At 44.9% G+C, this 21,481-nt stretch overlaps 2 protein-coding genes across 3 annotated transcripts in view; one reads left to right on the top strand and one right to left on the bottom strand.

The window, feature by feature from the left end:
• Positions 1 to 2,368: 2,368 nt before the first annotated feature.
• On the bottom strand, positions 2,369 to 9,471 carry LOC119461047 (rabenosyn-5). Its single transcript, XM_037722226.2, has 8 exons — positions 9,236 to 9,471; positions 9,100 to 9,180; positions 8,896 to 9,036; positions 7,125 to 7,286; positions 5,944 to 6,083; positions 4,977 to 5,047; positions 3,922 to 4,005; positions 2,369 to 2,718 (listed from the first exon to the last, which is right to left on the bottom strand). The coding sequence occupies exons 1-8, from the start codon at positions 9,372 to 9,374 to the stop codon at positions 2,385 to 2,387; spliced, it is 1,152 nt and encodes a 383-aa protein (XP_037578154.1). The 5' UTR covers positions 9,375 to 9,471; the 3' UTR covers positions 2,369 to 2,384.
• Positions 9,472 to 9,546: 75 nt separating this feature from the next.
• LOC119461044 (leucine-rich repeat serine/threonine-protein kinase 1-like) overlaps positions 9,547 to 21,481 on the top strand; it is a 66,866-nt gene continuing 54,931 nt past the window's right edge. For both annotated transcript variants that reach the window (XM_049672529.1, XM_049672530.1), the window contains exons 1-8: positions 9,547 to 9,925; positions 10,008 to 10,110; positions 11,408 to 11,448; positions 13,208 to 13,373; positions 13,931 to 14,238; positions 16,836 to 17,151; positions 18,002 to 18,218; positions 21,270 to 21,456. In XM_049672529.1, coding sequence (XP_049528486.1) covers positions 9,827 to 9,925; positions 10,008 to 10,110; positions 11,408 to 11,448; positions 13,208 to 13,373; positions 13,931 to 14,238; positions 16,836 to 17,151; positions 18,002 to 18,218; positions 21,270 to 21,456 — 1,437 coding nt within the window. In that variant the 5' untranslated portion in view covers positions 9,547 to 9,826. The remainder of the gene's footprint in view (positions 9,926 to 10,007; positions 10,111 to 11,407; positions 11,449 to 13,207; positions 13,374 to 13,930; positions 14,239 to 16,835; positions 17,152 to 18,001; positions 18,219 to 21,269; positions 21,457 to 21,481) is intronic.

Consider the following 21,481-nt stretch of genomic DNA (forward strand, 5'->3'; position numbering starts at 1 on the left):
GTTTTCTTATTACCTTCCCAACAAGCTCTTCGGGCTAGCCTCTGGTTTGAGTCGAGCAATACAAACATTCCCATGTGATCATACTAAAAAATTCCAAGCATATTTAGGGTAACTTACCGGGGATTGTGGGTAACTTACCGAGGATTGTGGCAATTACGAGTGTACATAAACTTCCCCTCTGTGATGCAGATGGCTAGCTTTAACATAATTTACCATTTTGACACTTCGCCTGTTTTGCTATTTTTAGTCACGGCAGGTTATGCGGCAACAGTTGTGCCGATTGGCCGAGCTGTCAAAGCAATGTAATGTGCACCCACACAATGAAGCAAGAGATTTTCAGTTGTTTCGGTAAAAGTAGGCATATACGTAATAATTAGGGCTGTGCAAATATTCAAAACATTCAAATAATGAACTGGATATTGTGCTATTCTATTCGGTCCTCAAATTCGAAACAAATTCATCTTATATTGACTTGTTTGTTTATAATTCTCCATTTGAGCTTTTGATTAAGCTTACTGCATAATGTGCAGCATAATGATGAACTTTGTAATGTAACCAATGCTGGAATGTCAACATTGTCTTATACATTTATTAGTGGTATTATTTGAATTGAATAGTCACTATTCTCAAATGCGAATATTTTTCTAATACTTCACACTGCCAGCTATGCACGATCAAACATGGAGCAAACTTCACCCATGCCACAGTGCACATAAAGAACGGCAAGATAATAGAGCAAACTGCGTCACTCATGGAGCCAGATTTTTTTAGCCACTAAATTGCAATCGTTCACACTCAAATTTCGCTCAGACATGACATTTGACAATGGGTATTGTTTGGTACTATTTATTGATGCTGCTACTCTGTGGTCTCTGAATACGCTCAATTGCAACATTATTTCATTCACTAGTAGTGGCACCATCTGCGATGACCAGCAACTAGAGAAAAAATGCTTCGCTTTGCCCCCACTGCAGTCAACCTGTATTTCCGTTTTAGCTTCAAATCGACAGTAAGGAAATGGACAGTAAATGGACACAATGCACAACCACACATGCTCCAAGTAATCCTGATTATTTGTTTATAATGCTCTGTTCTAGTTTTTGATAAAGCTTACTGCATAATGTGCAGCATAATGACAAACTTGGTAATGTAGCTAATGCTGGGTCAACAATGTTTTATACATTTATATTAGTGGCGATGGCATAGCCAGGAATCTTTTTCAGGGGTGTTGGGGACGCACCCACTTGACTTGGAGAAGGGGAGCTTGGAAGGCAGCATACCAAGAAATTTCGGGGGAGCAAGGGGGGGGGGGGGGGTGCACATGCCCGGTGTGCCACCCCCTGGCTATACACCACTGATTAGTGATATAAAAGGCTGTTCATTATTCTAAAAGTTTTCCATATTCAATTCATTGCTCATTTGGAACTATTGAACTACGTCTTAAAAACTATATTCGCACATCCCTGTTAATGCCTTTTTGTATTTGTAGTGAATGCCTTATTTTGCCCATTGCTGCCTTGACTAGAGCTAGAAGGCATAGGTCATTGCTTCCCAGAGTTCCTAGCCATTGTTAGCTAAATAACTAATAAGTATCAGATTTTGGATCATTGCTGTATATGCCACCATGGTATACACTTGCTCACATGTATGCAGCTTAGGTGTGCAGCATTCTGTGCACCTTCGTGCACTCCAAAGCCTGTAATCTCGCCAGTAGGTATGCCAGGTGTAACCCACACTTCCTGCTGCAAAAGTCAAGAATCCAGCTAGAGTTGTATGCAGTGCAGCTTGCACAACAAAATGAAAGTTCTGTTTAACACTTGGAACTGTATCTACCAGTTTTCTCTGCTGGTGCTGCCCTTGACCAGCACATGCTCTTGAGAGCTGTAAGCAAGAGTTCACTCGCCAACATGCCACATGCTAGGCACCAACACAAGTGATGAATCATTGCATGTGCCACAAAGTCTAGCATGCGCAGCATGCATGGCAGTGCTCACGCACCTTATCAAGTTTTGAAGTTTGCATGGGGTAAATTATGCTTGGCAATGTCGGGTTTCTGGTACCATGAACTTGCTTGACGTGTACTTCCTGTGAAGTTCTCGTAAAGCCTGACAAAATCCTTCTTTGACTAGGTTAGCTCACGGCTTATTGAGCTCTTTCTAGTTTAATTAGCTTATTTATGTTTAATAACTTTAGGAAAAACAGGCTTCCCCGCAGTAATAACTGTGCCAGATAGTGACATATGCACATGCTCACAATGCTTTGCAAGGTGTCTTTGTCACTAAAATTAAGAAAAAGATGAGACATTGTCAAATGCAACATTGCACGAGGCACACTGTCTTAGCCATACACTATCAATACAAAAACTGCATTTCTGTATTCACTGTTTATTTTCCTGGTGTGCCAAGGGTGCGTCGAAGGTATTCCTGCTTGAGCTCTAACAGGTTGGCCTCAAGGGAAGCCAGCTCCTCGTAGCGTTGGCTTTGTCGTGCCTGCTGAATGTAGCCACGAATGATGGCCATCTGTTGTGCCAAGGGGTCTTCCTCTTCTGGCGGTGCCTTCACGCTGTTGGGGCTCCAGCCTTGCTCCGGCTGTGGCTGTGGCTTGGGTAGGCCTGGCAACCCCAACAGTCCCTGGCGTAGGAAGTGACTGGCCGCTAGCCGTAGGGCGCCCCGCAACTGAAGCTGGCGAGGCGTGGTGCCTCCACTGCCAATTTGTCGGCTGCAAGATAAGGCACAGCTTGTACTGCTGCGTGCTGAGCAGCAATGTTGCAAGAGCGGCACTGATTGGTTTGACTAACTCATTACTGACTGGTACATTCGGCAAGTCGTCTTTGAGCACGCCAGAATGCTCTGGCAGTGAGCGTTACTTTCGGCTCGTCAAAATCAAGTGGTCGGAACATATATGGCTGGTTCTTTCAGACTGCTGTGCTCCAGCTCAGAGGTGCTCTCACGCTCAAGCTGGGAGTGCGACCGAGATCTGGCTAACTTCTGGCCACATGGCTCTTGTAGCTTCCGTTGTTGGCGTGGCGTTTGCCACAGCGATAGTTCGTAGGTGCCTCGGCGCCAGCACGCCTTGTTTGTTGACTACATAAGAAGCTGACGTAATTCCCCTTCTGACCTCCGACTGCTCTGACAAGCGGCTGCATGTTTGGCTTGGGCACACTTTCTCTAGCTCCAATCTAAAGTGGGCATCACATCATTTCAATCCAAGTCGGAGCCAGCTGAATGTACCACAAGTCCCTCAAGCTGAGAATGCAGGGGCAAGGCGTTCATGGAGCTTTTGTGTCTGAAAGCTACACCTGCAATATGGTGACATAGGGCTTTCCAGAATACTTTGACCACATGGCATTTATGCACCAAATGTTGGTACGTATGTTTTGCATTCCATCCCCATTAAAATGCAGCAAGAAATCGTATCATGCAACTTTGTGCTCAGCAACAAAATACAACAGCCACTGAGCCACCAGTGACAGGCTTCAGTAATGCACAGTGTGCTAGAGAGTGTATGCGATTACAGAAATCACCCAGCTTATGTGATATACCGTCGGTGTCCTTAAATTTCCTATTATTAAAGTCCACTGCAGGATATCTACTTATCCCTGTCCTGCACTAGCCAAACCCATCGCATGTCCTGCAAATTTCCTTATCTCATTACCGTACCTAATCTGCCACCCTCGACTGTTACGCTAATAGACCACAAGTTATCTGCTCCACACATTACAGAACATTCCCAACTTCTTCCTTATCTCATCTGTGAGCAGTCGAACAAAGGGAACAGTGTACCTGAGGACCAGCTGGAAAGTAGCTCAATTGCTTTTTGAAAGTAAATGCTGCTAAATTAAGCGTTCACACATTCTAACTGCATTCAAGGTCGATCATGGCAAGGTGAGCCCAACCTTCTCGAAGCAGCAGCTATACTCACCTGACTAAGTCCAGCTGTTCAGCGATTCGGCAAAGGCGTGCCCTTGTTGCTTTCGCTTCCTCTTCAAGGCCTGGCCGGCCCTCCCTACATCAAAGCAAGCACAGTGCAATATTGAGTACAGTTCCTAGTTTCTAAATGCGTGCGAGCATATGGCCACATCTTGCATGACTCACTTATATTTGCTGGGACATGGCTCAACCTCGTATCCTTCTCTAAATTAAAATTAAATTCTGGGGTTTTACGTGCCAAAACCACGATCTGATTATGAGGCACGCTATAGTGGGGGACTCTACGTTAATTTTGACCACCTGGGGTTCTTTAATCGTGCACCTAATGAACGGTACACAGGTATTTTTGCATTTCGCTCCCATCAAAGTGTGGCCGCCGCGACCGGAATTCGATCCCACGATCTCATGCTTAGCAGAGCAATGCCACAGCCGCTAAGCCACTTCGTAGTAGCCTTCTCTGCCATCATGTGTGAGCGTTAGCTTCATGCTTGCTAAATATGCAGCAATAAGATATATTTCTCAAGCAAGCAAGTCTTATTCAATAGTGATTCATATTTCTGAGTGCAATGTGTGTTACTGAAGTGCTTCTTGACCCTGGATTTGCACTGTTCAAGTAAAATGAGCCATGGTGAATATGAGCAACTTTGCCCTTAGGCACGTCTCGCAGTTCTCTAGAGTATGAATCCCAATAAAGAAAAGACACCGTCAACTTTCCATATAAAGAACGTGGATATAATGAATAATAACATATAGGAACGACTCTAAAGTGCTTCTCCCTGATATCAATGTGTAATGAATGTATGTTTATAATAAATATTGGATATAACAATCCGACTTTATTAGAATTAAGTTCGACTGTATGTGGAGTTGAAACCAACTTTTATAAATGGTAGCCTCTTGTTTTTCAATGAATATCAACTAAAACTTTTCATCTCACAGTTCAGTTGACACCAATGTGGTGTTCCATTATTTTCACATTCATGTGAAAATAAAAGCTACGGTGGCATGGTTTTTCCGGCATTTTCATGAAATGCAGTAGTTGCTCACCTCATTCCATCAATCAGGCGGTAGTAGCCAGGCAGCAATTTCTCAGCTTCATCCATTAGTTTCCGCATGCGCTGCAGTCGGAGAAGCATTTAAATTTTCCAGCAGATTGAACGCAGTGCAAGACTGGCACTGGTTTGCAAAACACACTAATGGTTCGTTCACAGTCGGACATTCAGTGTCTGTAGCGGTGCAGGAATTCACATTGCTTGCATTTCGCACCACCAAAGCTGCTGCCACCTCTTGAAGTACCTCGAAAACAAGGAGAGAGCATGCAATATTTTACTACGTAGCGAGATCTGCCAAGCCGAGAATGCATCAACTTAGGTACATGCCCGCACTAAGTTTCCGTCATGCATCATTTTGCCTTGCTGATGATTCCCATTCCAAAAGTGCGTGGAATCTGCATATATATATCAAGAAAATAACTGCGCAAGAGATTGACAAATCATTATTTATATATATATATATATGTATGTTGCAGTTTTCTCGCATCGAGGCGCCATTTGCAGAGTGCCACGAGGGATGACTCAGCTGGCTCATATTCTGATTAGTACGCAGCAAGAGATTCCGGCAGCAGCGACAGCAGAAATCAGTCTGGAATTGATTGGCGTGAAAAGGGCCTTTTTAGCAGTACTCAGCGTCACCAAATTGAATTACGTGCCACTCTAGATGCTGAATGTCTCAGTGTGAACGTGCCCCAAGACTACACTTGTGCATACCGCAGCTCAAAAGCATGACACCATGTGACACACAACAGCGACAACGATACTCAAGAGAAGAGAGACATACACAGAAATACTTCAAAGTCGCAGAAAGAACAGAAACCAATTGTAAGAGGCAGGCATTGCATTTTAGTGTATTTTCGTGCATCTGATCCACATGACAGTTCAACGTGGATTATGGCAATACTCAAGGAGCTCTCGTCAGAAAGGCCTATAGTCAAGATCAATAAAGTGTGACAGAGAACCTCGTATTGTGCCAACAGCGGAGGTGGCTGCTCAGGAAGCGACAGCCGGCGGTCCAAGAGCACACGACAGTCCCGGCACAGGCGCAGCGGCTCGTCCCCCACGTTGGCAGCTGGGCTCCCAGCAGACGACACCAGCTGCTCTGCAAACAGGCTTCCTGTATGCACACTGCACAGGCTAACGACTGGAGGCAGGCATGTGCTGCCTCTCACAGAAGCAGAAAGCCTTGAGACGTATAGACAAGCTTAAAGTTGTTAAACAAAGCAGCCACTGCAAACAAAGCAAGTTGTATTTTAGAGTTTAGGCAAAGAAACCCAGGTTACATATTCACTGTCTGCAATTAGACGGTCTCATGTCAGTTACTATTTATGAGTGGTGAGATGAACACAGGGTAATAAGGAAATGCTTTTAATGCAAGGGTATTTTAGTGAATACATCTAGCCCTGATTCATGCAAGAACTCTCCCTCTATCTCTCCTTTGCTATCTGAATTTATATGATTTTAAATGAAATGCGAATGTATACCACAGTGGACATTGCACAGAAGAAGCTAGGATAAAGATGATACAAGCACAAATCCGACAAGGTAGTACAAAGCAACTTTGGTGCAATGGGCTGGCATGACTGATTTTTCTTAAAATGACGTTCTGTAGCTTATGGAAGCACTGTATTTGTAACTTCAAAAGTCAGTAGAAAGGTACGATGACCACTACCCCCATTTATCTGTGCAAGAAGAATATAATGGTGCCATTGTTGTCATACTTATGAATTCAGTTAAATATAAGCAATTCCTTATTTCATCAACACAATAAAATTTTGTGGAAGTCTAGCACCAGAGAACTGAAAGCACGGTGTCTGACTATATTGTCATGGAAATGTGTGCCACGGCAAAGCAAAGCGGGAGACTGGCATGCACCTTTCATGGAACGTCCTCTCTGATGGTAGTGAAAATGGTAGGCCAGTCTTTTTCTCAATATGTTCCCAAAAAGGTCTTCAGGCCTGAGATCTTGTAAACACGTCAATTCATAATACTACATTCCTATGTGCCACATTCTTCAAGATTATCAGCATAACTAGACAAATTAAGCTCAATTTTTTTTTTTGAGCAATTACTTGTGTGGACCTGGTACCATGGTATAAAAAGCCTACTCAAGTCCAGCAAGATAAAATATTGAGCTACTTACGAACGGTAGCAGAGTCCAGGAACTCTGAGCATAGCTGGCACATAATGCCTCCGCACAAACGGCAGTGATGTCGTCGACGGGAAATGCTGAAGGCCTTGGCACAGCTGGGGCACAGTTTAACGTCGGCATCATCTACCCAAGGCACAAGGGACCTTTCACGGGCTGAAAAGTACACAACAGTGTTCAACCTAAGATTTGGCAAAGCATCACTTCTCAACACAATTTCACTGAAACGACTGCTGTTGTGTCTATGTTTAATGCACTACACTGTCAAACTACTTGTTCGACATACATGTCCGGAAAGAAGTCAAATTTTCTTAACAAAGAACTTTGTAGCAAATAAACTAGGCAGAAATGCTGACAACAAACTATTAGTGCAAACAGTAGTTTACAGAGTAGAAGGTACCTTGTGTGTTGTTCTCAGCATGTATTTGTGTGTACAGGTAGGGACAAAATATTGCGGGCCATGGGAGCGCATGGCAAAATGCCAGCCAATGACGTCTAACGGCAGGCACCTGGTGTCACAGCTGGCACTCGCATCCTATTTAACTTGCTAGGGTGGCGATTATCAACTTCTGGCAGCTGCCTTTCATGCCTTGGAAAGTGCTGCAAGGCACACACCTGCCACACCAGTGGAGTGTCTTTTAAACAGTTGAGGAACGATAAACAGGCACTATCACTTCTCATGCATGCATTCCAAGGCAAATTCAGTGCGTGTGTGAAGAGCCAGAGGCAGTGCACAAAAATTTTTGTCCTGGATTCAGCCACAACACCCTCGAATGTGTGCATTATGAAAAGTAATATAATCTATTTATCATTCAACTGGCCCCTCACCAAGTTTGGGCATTGCGAACAAACAAGTGTGGCGCATAGATCTTGTAGTGGCAGTCATGTCTGCAAGGTATCCAACAGACACACAGCCCGAAAATGGTTGAAATTTTAAACAGAAGCTTGTGTGTTCTAGACAACGACCTACAACTTATAGTGTATAACTAAAATTTGTAATCAGGCCTCATGAGGGGCCCTTTAAAAGACATGCTACTGATGTGGCTTGCAGCAACTTATGATGCTTGAAAATCAGCTGCCGGAAGTTCAATAACAACCTCCACCTTTACGAGTTAAATGGGACACAAATGCCAGTTGCAATACCATGTGCCTGCCATTTAAGAAGTCTCAGGCTGGCATTTTGCCACGCACTACCACAGTCCGGAATATTTTATCCCCACCTATACACATGAGCGACCTTGCATACATGCATAACAGCTCAAGTGTACCACATATCACCTGCCCCACATTGGTCTGCAATTAGTCAGAGCAGATACAACATTCAGCACTCTCAGGACAGGATAACAAATGAACATGTCACATGGATATTTTCTTTGTTCTAACCATGGCAAGCGTGCTTTCAGTGCTCCCATGTCATCTGCCATATATTTGTCGTATAGTCTGGGTTCCATGGCGAAATCATACTAGCATGCATACATATGGATAAGGCCAACAGTGATGCACTGCAATGAACCATGAAAACCCCCATATTACCATATAGGCAAACCTACAAAGGCAACCTAACTGTTCCCTGAAATCAACAAAATGAGATTCAGAGTGAATTTTCTAGGCCATATGAACGAGGGTAACAGCAACGGCCTGCAGTAGGTTATTCAAAAATACAGCTATGGTTATGAACAGAGTGGCAAGCAAACAACACTGCTTGAACTAACGAAAAATAAGCAGCATGAAGCGAAAGTGAAAGTGTTTAGAACGTCACACGCACCTTTCCGCATCTCGGGGTCGCTGGGGGCGTCCACTACAAGTTTGGTCAATCGGATGAGCAGCTTGTTGCTCTGTCCTACGTACCGATCCACTCGACGACCGCGAATTAGCCGGATAGTGCCTGTGTGAGCCTGGACAACTCCTGCGAAGTAATGTGCCCGACAGCTATTCTAGCGTGACTTATGGGGTATAATTGAATACGCACCAATTTCCTGTTGTCCCCAATCAGGAGTTTGTTCCTCCTCAAGGACAGGAGAGTCCGCGAGGATCTTTCGCCTGGCGCGTCCTGCATGGACACTTCATAAGCTTACTACCACAGTGGGGCGGTGTACTATGCATACCGATGAAGCCCTTCAGCGAGTGCAGAACATCTCGCTCGCCGGCAGCGTGGTTGGCTTCGAAATGAGCAGTCAGCTCCTCGAAGTTTCCCAGATCTTCCACACAGATGGGACAAAGGTATCCCTCCTTTACCTCTCCCATAATAGCTTCTCAGATGGAAGGGGCGAAACCAACTGAAACTCCCCGCAGTGGAGTACTTGGTGACGTCAAAATAGCGCCGTCAACAGAGTTCTCTGCACGCCTGTGCGCGCCTCTCCATGACATCTCTTGCGCAGGTCTGATATGCTCTATGCTATTTCGACGTCTACTCATCCACATGCGGGCTTTCGCAGCTGTCGCTCCTGTATTTTCCTTTCGCTTCAGCGTCCGGCCTGCAAGCAGATCAGAGTGAAACCGGTGGGACAGTGTTTGGTCTCCGTAATCATTGTGTGTGTAGGAAACATCGTGTGAGTGGTTTTGTAGCCGCTTTGTGCAGCCATGTCTCGTTCTTGACCCATCGCAAGACGCAATGACCGCGGTCGTAGACCGCTTCCGTGGTGGAAGCATGCCTGCTGCTCTTTGCCAATTTTCGTGCCGGTGTAAGAAGCTACTCGATGGCCGACGATCGTGAAGATTACCCGGGCGAGCTGCTTCACCAAGCTGCTCTGTGGGGGAACGCCGAGCTCCTGGAAGACTTGCTCAACGGCGACCAGGTATACGCGGGCTACCCGATCAAGGTTTGAGTGGGCAGATCTGTATTTAACGGCTGAATGTTTATTTAACGTCTGAATCCAGGTGCGGCTCATCGATGCTCCGGATATGCACGGAAGGACAGCTCTTCACGCAGCCGCAACCAACAGTGATGAGACCTGTGCCCGCATCTTGCTACAGTCGGGTGGTGAGTCGCTTGAAGTATGAGAAGAGAGCATGCTCGATCGCGCTTTGTACACGACCCAGAAACGGCTAGTAAACAACACCGATACAATTCGGTAGTCTTTGAAGTCGATTATGATTGTCTTCTCATTTGATATTCTTAAGAGCTGTTCTAGGTTGATCATGATGGTTACGCCGCTATCGTCACGGTTCGTTACGCTCGCGCCAGGGGATTTTGATTCTGAGCGCTTATAACAATACTATGTGAGGTTCCGCCCCCTAAATAGCTTAATAACACAATCAGTGGTGCCTTGTCAGTACAGATGCAATCCGCCTTTGTGCTTATGAGTTCTTTTGCATTTAGTTAAATTCACATTCTTGACTCAAGTATCAACATATTCTTCCTTGTTCCTCTTGTCTGAGCACCTCTCTCGCACAAGGAACTAATAGTTACAGTTGCAAGCGGATAATGGGGCTAAATGATCGCCATGAGTTTCTGTCAGTGAACGCACCGATTCGAAGGATGAAGCTTAGCAGTCCTTTTCATATATTCTTTCTGCCGTGAAAACCGTCCTATGAATTTAGTTAATAACAAGCTCCAGAGTGCTACATTCTGATCCCAGTGAAACTTGCTCAAATACCATGCATATGCACTCCTTGTTGTGGTCCTACTGCATCATTTTGTTATTCTTTACTGCACAAAGAAAATTAGTTGAAACTGCCATGCTTCCACGCATTCATGTATTAGAAGAGGTATCACTCGTGGTATTGTTGAGTGTAATTTCTTATAGTATTTACCTTTCATATTTACAATGAGAAGGCTTGGTTTTAGCCCACAGGGCCTTTACATATTGAGCTGGATGGAACACCAAGGTTGTAGGGCCATGAAATATCTTGGTAAGCAGTAGTCGATTCATCTTCAATATGTCATCTGAAACCGTTCAATTATTAATGAAGGCCCAGAGGCAAAAACACTACATGCAGCATATTGCTTGTCCTGTGACGCATGTCTTTTCTTGCGTCCTCAATTAAGTTGCAAGATTTCAGATATTATTGGGTGTTAGGTCCATATCTGGCCCATACATTGAGCACAAGTCAATTATATGACTAGCCTTATATGCTTTGCTAGACATCTGTTCTGACTTTACCATTACCTGCATACTTTGTAAGCATTTGTATTCATGCATAGGTGCGAACTTCTTGAAATGGATGACAAGATTTACGTGTTTCAATCTTGTACTACCTAACGTTCCAAAGCACATACAGCTTATGTTGCTTCGATTGATGATCAAGGTGAATGATATACTGCCCTCTCTTTCCAGCAAATCCGAGTGCTGCTTGTGGAATTCATGACCAGCACAAGGTGAGCACATCAGCATCACAGAAACTGATGTCACAAGATCTAGCTCTAGTGCGTTTAATATAGAACATATCCGTAGTATAGCTTGTGTGCTAACGTTTACTGCCACTGCTGGCATTGTACTGTATACCAGTGGTGTAGCCAGTAAGTGGCACACCGGGCACATCTTTGCCTGAAACACGTGGTACATTCCACCAAATAAACATACTGAATGTGTCGTAAGGTGTAGCTGCTAATCTTATATGGGTAGTGTACAGTGCAAAGGCACTGTTTGAACAAAGCTTCAGTTCTTAATGTCTTAAAGGCGCCCTGAACCACCCTTCGGGCTTGGTGAAATAACGTAGTACACAGGTAGCATATACTGCTGTGAACATCTCAGCCAAGTTTTGCTGTCATATGCGGTGCGTGGAGCTCGCAAACTGAGCGCTAAGTCACCTTTCTCTCAAACGCTCTCTTTTCAACAGAAGCCATGCTCCTCACTCTTTTCTGGATGCTTTATTTTGTAATAAAGCAGATTCCCATATGCGTCTGTTATTGGTAGCTGCGGTCGGCTATGTAGCGTAGATACCGCGGCCGCCACGGGGTGCCGCCACGAGTCCACTGGCTCGCTGAGGACAACCGCGTTTGACTTATGTTTAGCGCGTCGTAGGCACCAAAATCGGAACTCGTGGCGCCTACGTTAACATCCAAAATGACATTTCAACTGCGCACCACGGTGACATTTGGAAGGTGGAGCGTTGTGGCCACGCCCCACTCCGCTGTAGCCTTCGCCGTGCAAGGCATTGAAGAAGGAACGGGAGCACAGCAGAGGCCTTGTTTGATTGCCAATAACTCTGCGCTGAATGCATTGAAGTACTTTTTATGGCAAATTATTTCTGAGACCTATTTTCACTTCAAATTCCTTTTCCCGCTTCGATAAAAAGTAGTTCAGGGCCCCTTTAATGTTCTACCCATTGGTAGCTTCAAGTGCCACATTTTATGCTGAGGAGTGTTGCATGCTACATGAATTGTTCTAGCACAACAAAGCTGGAATATTGTGCAACAATTCTATTTGAATTTCACTTCTGTTAATGTTATGCCTTTGATGAACTGCATAATTAGGCTATGACAAAGATCAGCCTGCCCCAAGTAGTAGTTGACAAGAGTGAAATATAATCAGTTGAGAAAGATCATAATATTATGCCAGCCCACAAGTTGCCTTATACATACGCAATAGCACTCGTAAAGGAAGGCATACCTCGCATTTCAAAATAGGCCGTGATGATCTCGTCCATTTTTACTTTTAGCTCAATCAGTATTCTTAATGACCATAGCACATTGAAGACAAAAACTTTGTATGAGTAAATGCAAGTTCAAAACATGAACTTTATGACAATGTATGCTTGCATTATGTGCTGCGTGTGTGTGGGGAGATAATGTCATGTCGATAAGTGTCATGTCATTTCTTCTTGCTTTCCTGTCATCATTCTCTAAAACATTTTTAATCTATGTTTTTCATATGAATCGGAGCAAACTTTCTCAACCATCAAGTGCAGTTTTTTGCCACCTTTGATCATGGGCTCACATTGTTTCTGCACATCTGCAGTCCGTCTTCCTTTCCCTGTTTTTCACTCAGTTCCCACATAATACTGCTGTGTACTAACAAGCTCAGTTATCTATTCTGTTATTTTATTTCTCCTGTTCTTTATCGATTTAGTTTGTTGCAATGACAAAGCTGCGGTGTGCCACGTTTCTCATTCACCTTCCACATACACCATTGCAGACACCACTGCACGTGGCTGCCGAGCTGGGCCATGTGTCGACAGTGCGACTGCTGCTCGACTCGGGCGCCGACTTACTGGCCCGCGATGCCCAAGGCCAGACAGCCACTGATGTTGCTGAGCTCGCCGGGCATGCCCAAGTGGCGGAAATGCTTCGAATGGCCACCGGTTTGTTTTCAATAAGACTAATTGATTTGGGCACACAAGAACAATTTTACAATAACGACTGTATGAGGGACAATTTGCAAGGTTTACTGTGATGTGATGTTGGCCATATGTATTGTGAATCATAACATGTCTGGCTTTATGAATAAATAAACCTAACAAGCTGTTTTGGTGATTGATGGATTCAAACCCATGTCTGGCAAGTCGGGATGGCTATGTTTCAGATTCTGCATATGGACTGAATGATAACGAGTATATGAATAGCGGTTAAAAAGAAATTACTTTGGAAGTAATGGCTAGGTTTAGTGCATATTAAACATTGCATCATGATTATAAACCAGTACTCATTCATTCATTCATTAATACTGTCAACCCTGTAATGTGGGTCCTTACAGAGTGAGTAAATGAGTGAGAACACATATATACTAGATGCACAGACGCTCCTAGATGCTGAATAATCTTGCAAACCCAGGTCTAATGATGTTCAAATGCATGAACATTGCTTGTATTCACTACAGAGCTGTCAGTTTTGACAAGTGGTGCACTTTCCCCTATGTCAGAGGAGCTGGATCAGAAGCACCAGGAGAGCTACACTCGACTGGCCGCAGCGTGTGCCTTGGGTCATGTGGAGGAAGTGAAAGCCCTGTTGACAGAGCTTGGACCCCGTGCCGAGGCTGTGGTAAACAGTGAAGGAGGCGCGGGGGGCGGCACCCTGCTGTACAGGGCATGTGAGGATGGTCAGCTGGAAATCGCTCGGTTACTCCTGGAGCATGGCGCAGACGGCCGAGCCCACCTGGTCACTCACTACTCTCCTCTGTATGTGGCCTGCTACAGGGGACGTACTGATATTGTGCCCTTACTACTTGAGGTAAGATTGCTTACCACCCGCCACTGTGACTCGGTAGGCTATGGCATGCTGCTGCTAAAGACAAGATTGTGGGCTTGACTCTCGGCCCCTGTGGCCACATCTTAATGGAGGCAGAATGCAAAATTGCTTATATATCGTGCTTTGGGAGCATGTTGTAGAACCCCAGGACATTAAAGAATCTCCACTAAAGCATCTCTCATAGCCATAGGTTGGCAAAATAAATGGAACTCACTCAAACTCGCTCACAAATTATATTTTTTTGCTTATGGCTCACTTCGACTGACTCACCAAAGTTCTACTCAGCCTGGCTCACTCAGACTCAAACTCACAAGAATTCTACTCAGCCGAATTCACTCACTTACCCATCAGAAAGAGACTCGGGCAGGTCTACTTGGCCTACAGACTCTAGCACACTCAGGCTTCCTTGTGACTTGAACACCTCAATGGTTAAAAGACCTTCGTACGAGACTGATAATAGCACATGCAGAGGGATTACAGACACTAAACATTTAGGAACAAAATGCATATTTAGGAACACTAAACATGCGTATCTGGCAGTTCAGGATAGAACTCGATCCTTTCTTTCTGGCGCTGTTCAATGTGAAGGCCTGCCTCGTAAACAAAAGTGGACGCCACTAAAATTGTGGCCAAAGGAAACTTGACTTTATGTTTAGTCACTTCCTAACTACGATGCACGATAGCGGTGTAGAATGTCTCGCTCTCTGTTTTGCTTTTTGAGTTGTCGGACATAGTGCTATGCACTGAGAATTTTGTTAGTCCTGGTCGGTCTACAGAATCTACAGTAGATGTGTCCATGATGCAAAGTGCCATAAGTGCAGATGCGCAGTTCCAACAGTGACACTGCTGACATCCATATTTGCTGTCAATCGCTCTGAACGCGAGCACCAAACACGGAGGAAGAAAAAGGACTAGGAGGGAGCATCATGGGACCATCTTGAAGCTTATTCATAAAATATAAAGGAAAGGCTCATGGGCAATAGGCCTTCACCACAAAATGTGCAAGCGATAATTTCTAGCCAATGAGTGTGCTGAGTGTAGATGAGAGAGTAGACTGCAAAGCGGGTGGTGAGGGTCAGTTGTGATGAGGGTGCCAGTTATAGCTACCGTATACCAAACAGCTTGTTGAAAAGCCTGGCAACCATGGAGGGGCCTACCACCCAAGAGTTATTGATCAGATAGGACCTGGAGAGAAGGTGGTGGGATGGCATCAGAGGAGGCTGGCTTACCAAGACTAGCTGCTTAGTATCATGCTCCCCCTAATTTTTTCCCTTACCTCAATGGCACCAAGTGTTCGTGCGAAAGCTAACGTTCAATCAAACTATGTACCATGCTGGAGAGCACTGCTGAAATTCCAGCTTGCCTCATCGTTCTCGAAGGTTGCGCTGTACACTGAGCATTTGGAAAGTCTGGTCGCTCTGCAGCAGCAGTAGGAGTAGCTTTCATCGTAGAAATGACCACAAGCATAGATGCACACCTAGACCAGCTAACGACCAGTGCCATGATGTCAGTCATCAATCGTGCTGAATGCCATCCAGCACCACTTCCGCATGAAAGCAAGAGCACCAGCACTCAGTCTCCAGACAAAAGAGGGGAGAGATCGAATGAGTGCAAACGGGAACGGCAACTGAGCCAACCAAATTGAGAAACTTGGACAGTGTTAATCTTTCTCACCTCTCGCAACACCGCAGCCTACAGTGCTCTAGCGTCTAGCCTTATCTGACCTTGGCCATAAGGGTGAAAGGAAAAGCTGACATAGCATACACTACTCGCTCGTGCCCAGATGTCTTGTTCTTAGCAGCGAACGTTCCCCACTTTCCTTCCAAACCTGCCTCCAGCGTGGAACAGAGGTGCAAATAAGTAGGAAAACGCAAAGCAGAGGAGATACATTGAGGGGGGTGGGGTCAAAGCGTGACACCGTGACATCGCCTATACTTAGCGATGACAACTTGCATTGCCAGTGCTGTGATAAGGACAGGCATAAAACTGGTGGCGTGCATTCATGGGGAGGGTGTTGCTGGCTTGGCATGGAGCCGGGCAACAATGCGAACGACGGCTGCGTTTTCATATGCTCTATTGTTTTTTTTTTCTTGCACACGTGCGATGTGTGCTGTTCACAGCATCACATTGCTGTTGTTGCTGCAACTTTACCAACATTTTTTTTTCTTTTTTTAATCTGCAAAATAAAGAGAACTCACTAGCAAAATATATTTTTTGCTTAGGGCTCACTTAACTCACCAGAATCCTATGCAGCCGGCCTCACTCGAACTCAGACTCACCAAAATTTTACTCAGCAGGGTTCACTCAGGCTCAGAAAAATTCTGCTCAGCCGGGCTCACTCAGAATCAGACTCGTGGGTCGGTCTGAGTCTGAGTGAGCCTGTGTGAGTCAACTCATGAGTGTGTTTGCCAACCTCTGCTCATAACCCACAGGTTGCTTTGTTCTTTAACTTCATGACTTTAATGCATAGCTGGTATGTTAGCGCAGCGAATATAAAACGCACTGTAACCTTTCTTTTTTAGCTTGTTGAGCATAAACTTATTCACCTGGCTTGGGCTATCTTGTTGTTTGTGCCACAGCACTTTCCCGAGCTGGTGCGGGAACCAACAGTGGAGCGGTGGCTGCCAGTGCATGCAGCTGCACTCGGGGGTCATGTGACTGTACTGGAGCAGCTGCTGGGTCACTCCTACCCGCCTCACCTGCAGAGGCTGTGGGAGGACCCAAATGGCAAATGGGAGTACCCGCTGGCCTTTGATGTAAATGCACAGGATGCCACAGGCCAGACAGCCCTGTACATGGCTGCCTGCCTCGGCCATCGACGCTTTCTGGAAGCGCTGCTCAAGTGGCGTGTTTGGGCCAAACGACTCCTCACCGCCGATGAAAGCCCAATTGCAGGTATGCCCTCAGTAGTGGTCGTAGTCTCGGCCAGTCACTTATGGACATGGGTGTGGAACACTTGTAACTGTGTGGCCTGCGGGGTATGATGCACCCATAACTCAAATCATTTCATGTTGCCTAAAAGCTTTAGGCAGCTTTATCTCTCCGTTATCATCCTCTAAAAGAATACACGTGTGCAGAGTGTGCACGAGCTTTCTTCAGCAAAATCTGTGCATCTTTGAAACTTAGTAACGTAAAGTATCCTATTGAAATTAGCATATTCCCAGGCAGCCCACCCCTAGATATAACTACTCACGTCCCGAATTCCAATGCTTTAAAAGAAAAATGTCCGTGTAAGTAACCTTTACAAATAACCATGCATGTACAAGGACATTCACATCTTTGTAACAGGTCTGAAAGACTTTCTTTGTGTTCAGTCATCACTGCTATTTGCTGAAGCTTGATTTTGCTTCACGGCAATGCAGGTTGCACCTTTTTATGCGAGTTTTGCCTTCAGGTTCAGCCTCACAGCAAAAAAGCGTTTGTCTTCAAATGGGGCTTCACAGCAACAAAACTTATGGTGCAGTGAAGCCACATTTGAAGGCAAATTTTAAGTATAATTTGCACTCTCAGTTCAAACTTGAAATTTTTAAACTTTTGCCATGGGTTGTGCATACGGAAATGTAATATCTAACAAATATTTATGTTTCACAACATAACTGAAGTAATTGCTTGATTATATTTGTTTGAAATGAACCACAGTCTGTTCAGTCTTCTCTTCTGTAAAGTGCTTCCTTGTTTTTGTCCTTTCTCCATATTTTAGATGCACTACTAATTAAAAAAAAAACTGGTGCTTACATCTACGCAGACACAGGCCATGTGCAGTCCATTGTGACACGCCTCAACATGGCCTCTGGAGGGGCTGCACCACGCGAAATGCAACTCTGCCCCGTGCGGCTTGACCTCTACTGTAACCAGGGCAGTGAAACAGCATTGCATGTGGCCGTACGCAAAGGACATTATGCACTAGCAGCTGCGCTGCTGCGTGCTGGAGCAGCACCCAACCTTCCTATGCGTGGAGACAGGTAAAGGGACTGTGACGCAGCCAAGCGAGTGTTGCGCAGGCACTGATTAGAGAGTTTTAGAATAGGGGCCCCAAGAGTTTGGGGCCCCAAAGAGCTTTGCGGGTGTTAGCGTTGGGGCATGCAGGAGTCAAGAGTTTTAGAATAGGGCTTTGCGTTTGCGAATAGCGTCTTGCGCTTGCAGCGCCACTACGGTGTCAAAGAGAAACTATTACAAATATTAAGATAAACTATACCATTTTATGATAAGACGAGTAATTTTGACTTTTGCGCTTTCGCGTTTAATAACATTTTCGAGGTTATTCTATTAACAGCAAGCGATTTGTTGTGCTTAATTTTAAGTAACCAACTTTACGTGCCTTCACGAGCCAAGCTAATCCACGTTAGGCTTACGAGCCATGAAATTGACAATTGAATTCGGAATCAGCGGCGTCTAATGAATCAATCTTCATTACACACGTTAGTTGAGAGAAAGCGATAAACACAGTCACTTCTCCTAGCTTACGAACTTCACATGTTACCACGAATCGAGCCTAGTTTGGTGCTCGGTGAGAGCCGTCGCTTCGATGGGCGCCGCCATGTTTGTTGACGCAAAGCTTTTAGGGCCCCTGTTGGGGCTCCCGCTAAATCGGTGAAATAGCGTGCCCAACGCAAAACCCAAACGCAGTTTGCGTCTCGCGCATGCGCAGTGGCATCGACGCTATTTCTTTGGGGCCCCAAAATGTTTGGGGCCCCTATTCTAAAACTCTCTATTGTTTTGAAGACAGTACTATTAGCCTCAAGATTTTTTAGTGGTGCCCTCTCGCATCTGACGTCGCAGGGGGGACTCCGCTTTTGCGCCGCCTGCACACTATTTACATGAAGTTAACTTGACGTTGTTGGCCGACTTGCTGTAAGTCTGCAGGTTTGAGTCTGCAAATGTGAGTCTGCAGGTTTGTAGAACAGTATGTAAGGAAAGTTCCAGAGCACTATTACCTGCTAATGTGGTTTGCTTCTGGTGTTGTCTGCTAGCAATCAGTAGATACACGTGTGTGTGTACAGTGTTGGTTCCTCATCATTGCTGTTCCATTGTTGTGGCACACCCATAATGACTTGTCGGCCCTTTTTTGATGATGCACTGCAGCATTTGGCCTTCCGCTATCGTGTCTGAGCTGTAATACTGTGTTCATCTTTGTCCAGTGCCTCCTGCCTGTTCGGTTGCCTGCTCCGTTGGCCACAGATATTTGAATTTTGTTGCTTCTGAGCGCTTTAAGCATATAACGAAATACATTTCATGCCATTTTCAAGAAATTAAATCGCTGCTGCAGTGCGTTAACGCATGTGCTACTTTAGTGGCTTTGCAGCAAAATGCAGTGTGTTGGTGCAATGGACCATGAGTGCAAAATGGCGTGAGGTAAATAAGTGATTTATCAGCAGCTTTAAATTGTCTGGCACAATGCAAGCCGAACCTGATCAGAAAGCACGCAGAAAGAAATTGTGAGAACACAAATTGTGCAGCTGAGTACTATAGCTCAGATTTGCCTGGAATTTTGTGCATCTTTCACTTTCAACAAGTTTCTACGCTTCTCGATGAAAAAAAAATAAAAATAAAAAATAAAAGGGGTGGGGGAATGTGTGAGGAGAGTGGGTTATTAATTCAGTGAACTTAGTGCATTGGTTTCAGGACCACCAGAGTCACCAAACAGGCATCAGTGCACTAAACCGTTGGTGCAATAAATTGGTAACAGGCTTATTAATTGTGGTCTCATTCTCACAAATTAGTCCACTTAATCATCGCACGTGTCCATCAGTTATATTGCATGCAACTTTGCGGCCAAGATTTTTGAACCGCAACTATTCGGTATTCGATTCGGAAATATTCGTCCAATATCACTATTCGTTTCAAATTCACTTCGAACTCAATATACACTATTCGCACAACCCTAGAATCTAGTAATGCACATATGGCATCTTTGAATTGTCATATTAGAGTGCATTGGCAGCACTACAAAGTTCATGCAGGACAGAAACTCGGCATTAGTTAGAGCACAAGTGGGGCCCCAAATGCCATAATGAAGGCGAATTATCAACATCTAGCCAGGTTGATGATGCAAAGTGTCTCTTGCAATAAATGTTTCTTTTTCATAATACAGCTTGAATTCCTCTTGCATAACATTTATAGTTCTGCCAGAGGTTCTTAAATGACTAGTCAAAACATGCAATTCATGGCTTGCCCCCATTTCTTGTCTTGTCCATGGCCAGTGATGCCATCTCACATCACTGCTTTAGGGATGAATTTTGATTCTGTGCTGTGCATACAAAATTGAGTTAGTAGTCTAGATTGCAAGATGTCTTTCTGTCTTTAAAAATTCTTCCTATTCCTGGCCATCGACGGGAAAAAGATTCTCTGAGGATGAAGTGCAGTTAATGACGCTGTTAGGATCTGGAGGCAAGTCATAAGCAAGCTGAGGGCTAGCACCATATTTTAGCATTGGAGGGGCAGTATAATATTAAACAGACCAAGCATATCCATTACACAAGGGCGCTGAAACTGAGTAGCAGAAACAAGAGAGGCTAATACGCCTGGAAGAATACAGGCCTGCTTAATGGCAAAACAAAAATTTTGCCTTCAGATGGTGCTTCTCAATGATGCAATATGCATTGCCGTGAAGTCGCACCTGAAGGTAACATTTGAATATAACTTGCACCTTCACTTTCGTACCTTTAGTTTTTCGAAGATTTGAGCGAGTCATTTGCAGAGAAATGCAGTATCTAACAAATGTTTGTTTCTCAACATAACTGCAGTACTTGCTAGGCTGGCTTTCTGTTAACTGAATTTCTGTCTCTTTTATTCATCTTCAAGTTTCATCATTCAGCCTTTATTATTCATTAAGCTTGCTACCTTGTCATTCAGCTTCGGCGTATTCTTGTGTGTGCTCCCACAGTAAATACGTAACATTTCTTTCCGGTAGGGTTCTGTTGAATGGTTCAAAGACTACGTGAATTTGCGTTTGTAGTGACTGTAACTGCCCTCTGTGTCTAATAGCAACACACGCGTGACACACGATGGTGCAGCCCGTCAAGTGCTCTCCTGGAGGCATGCCGGCGGAGGGATGCTCAGATGGTGGAGTTGCTGCTGCGCCACGGGGCACGAGATGAGGATGGAGCTGCATTGGCCGCACTGCTCCCACAAGGTGGGCGGCTTGTGTCACGCCTGCTGTCGCTGCGAGCATATCGTGATCCGGAACACACTGTCAACCAGGTGGGCCTGTCACTTTTAATTTTTT

This window comes from Dermacentor silvarum, chromosome 8 (genome assembly GCF_013339745.2).
Source record: "Dermacentor silvarum isolate Dsil-2018 chromosome 8, BIME_Dsil_1.4, whole genome shotgun sequence".
NCBI lineage: Eukaryota > Metazoa > Arthropoda > Arachnida > Ixodida > Ixodidae > Dermacentor > Dermacentor silvarum.

Excerpts from the sequence above, each read along its gene's own strand:
- LOC119461047 (XM_037722226.2), bottom strand. The coding sequence starts at position 9,374 with ATGGGAGAGGTAAAGGAGGGATACCTTTGTCCCATCTGTGTGGAAGAT. Across the intron at positions 9,037-9,099 it reads TTGGGGACAACAGGAAATTG|GAGTTGTCCAGGCTCACACA; the intron begins GTGCGTATTCAA and ends ATTACTTCGCAG. Across the intron at positions 4,006-4,976 it reads CGCCTGATTGATGGAATGAG|GGAGGGCCGGCCAGGCCTTG; the intron begins GTGAGCAACTAC and ends GCTTTGATGTAG.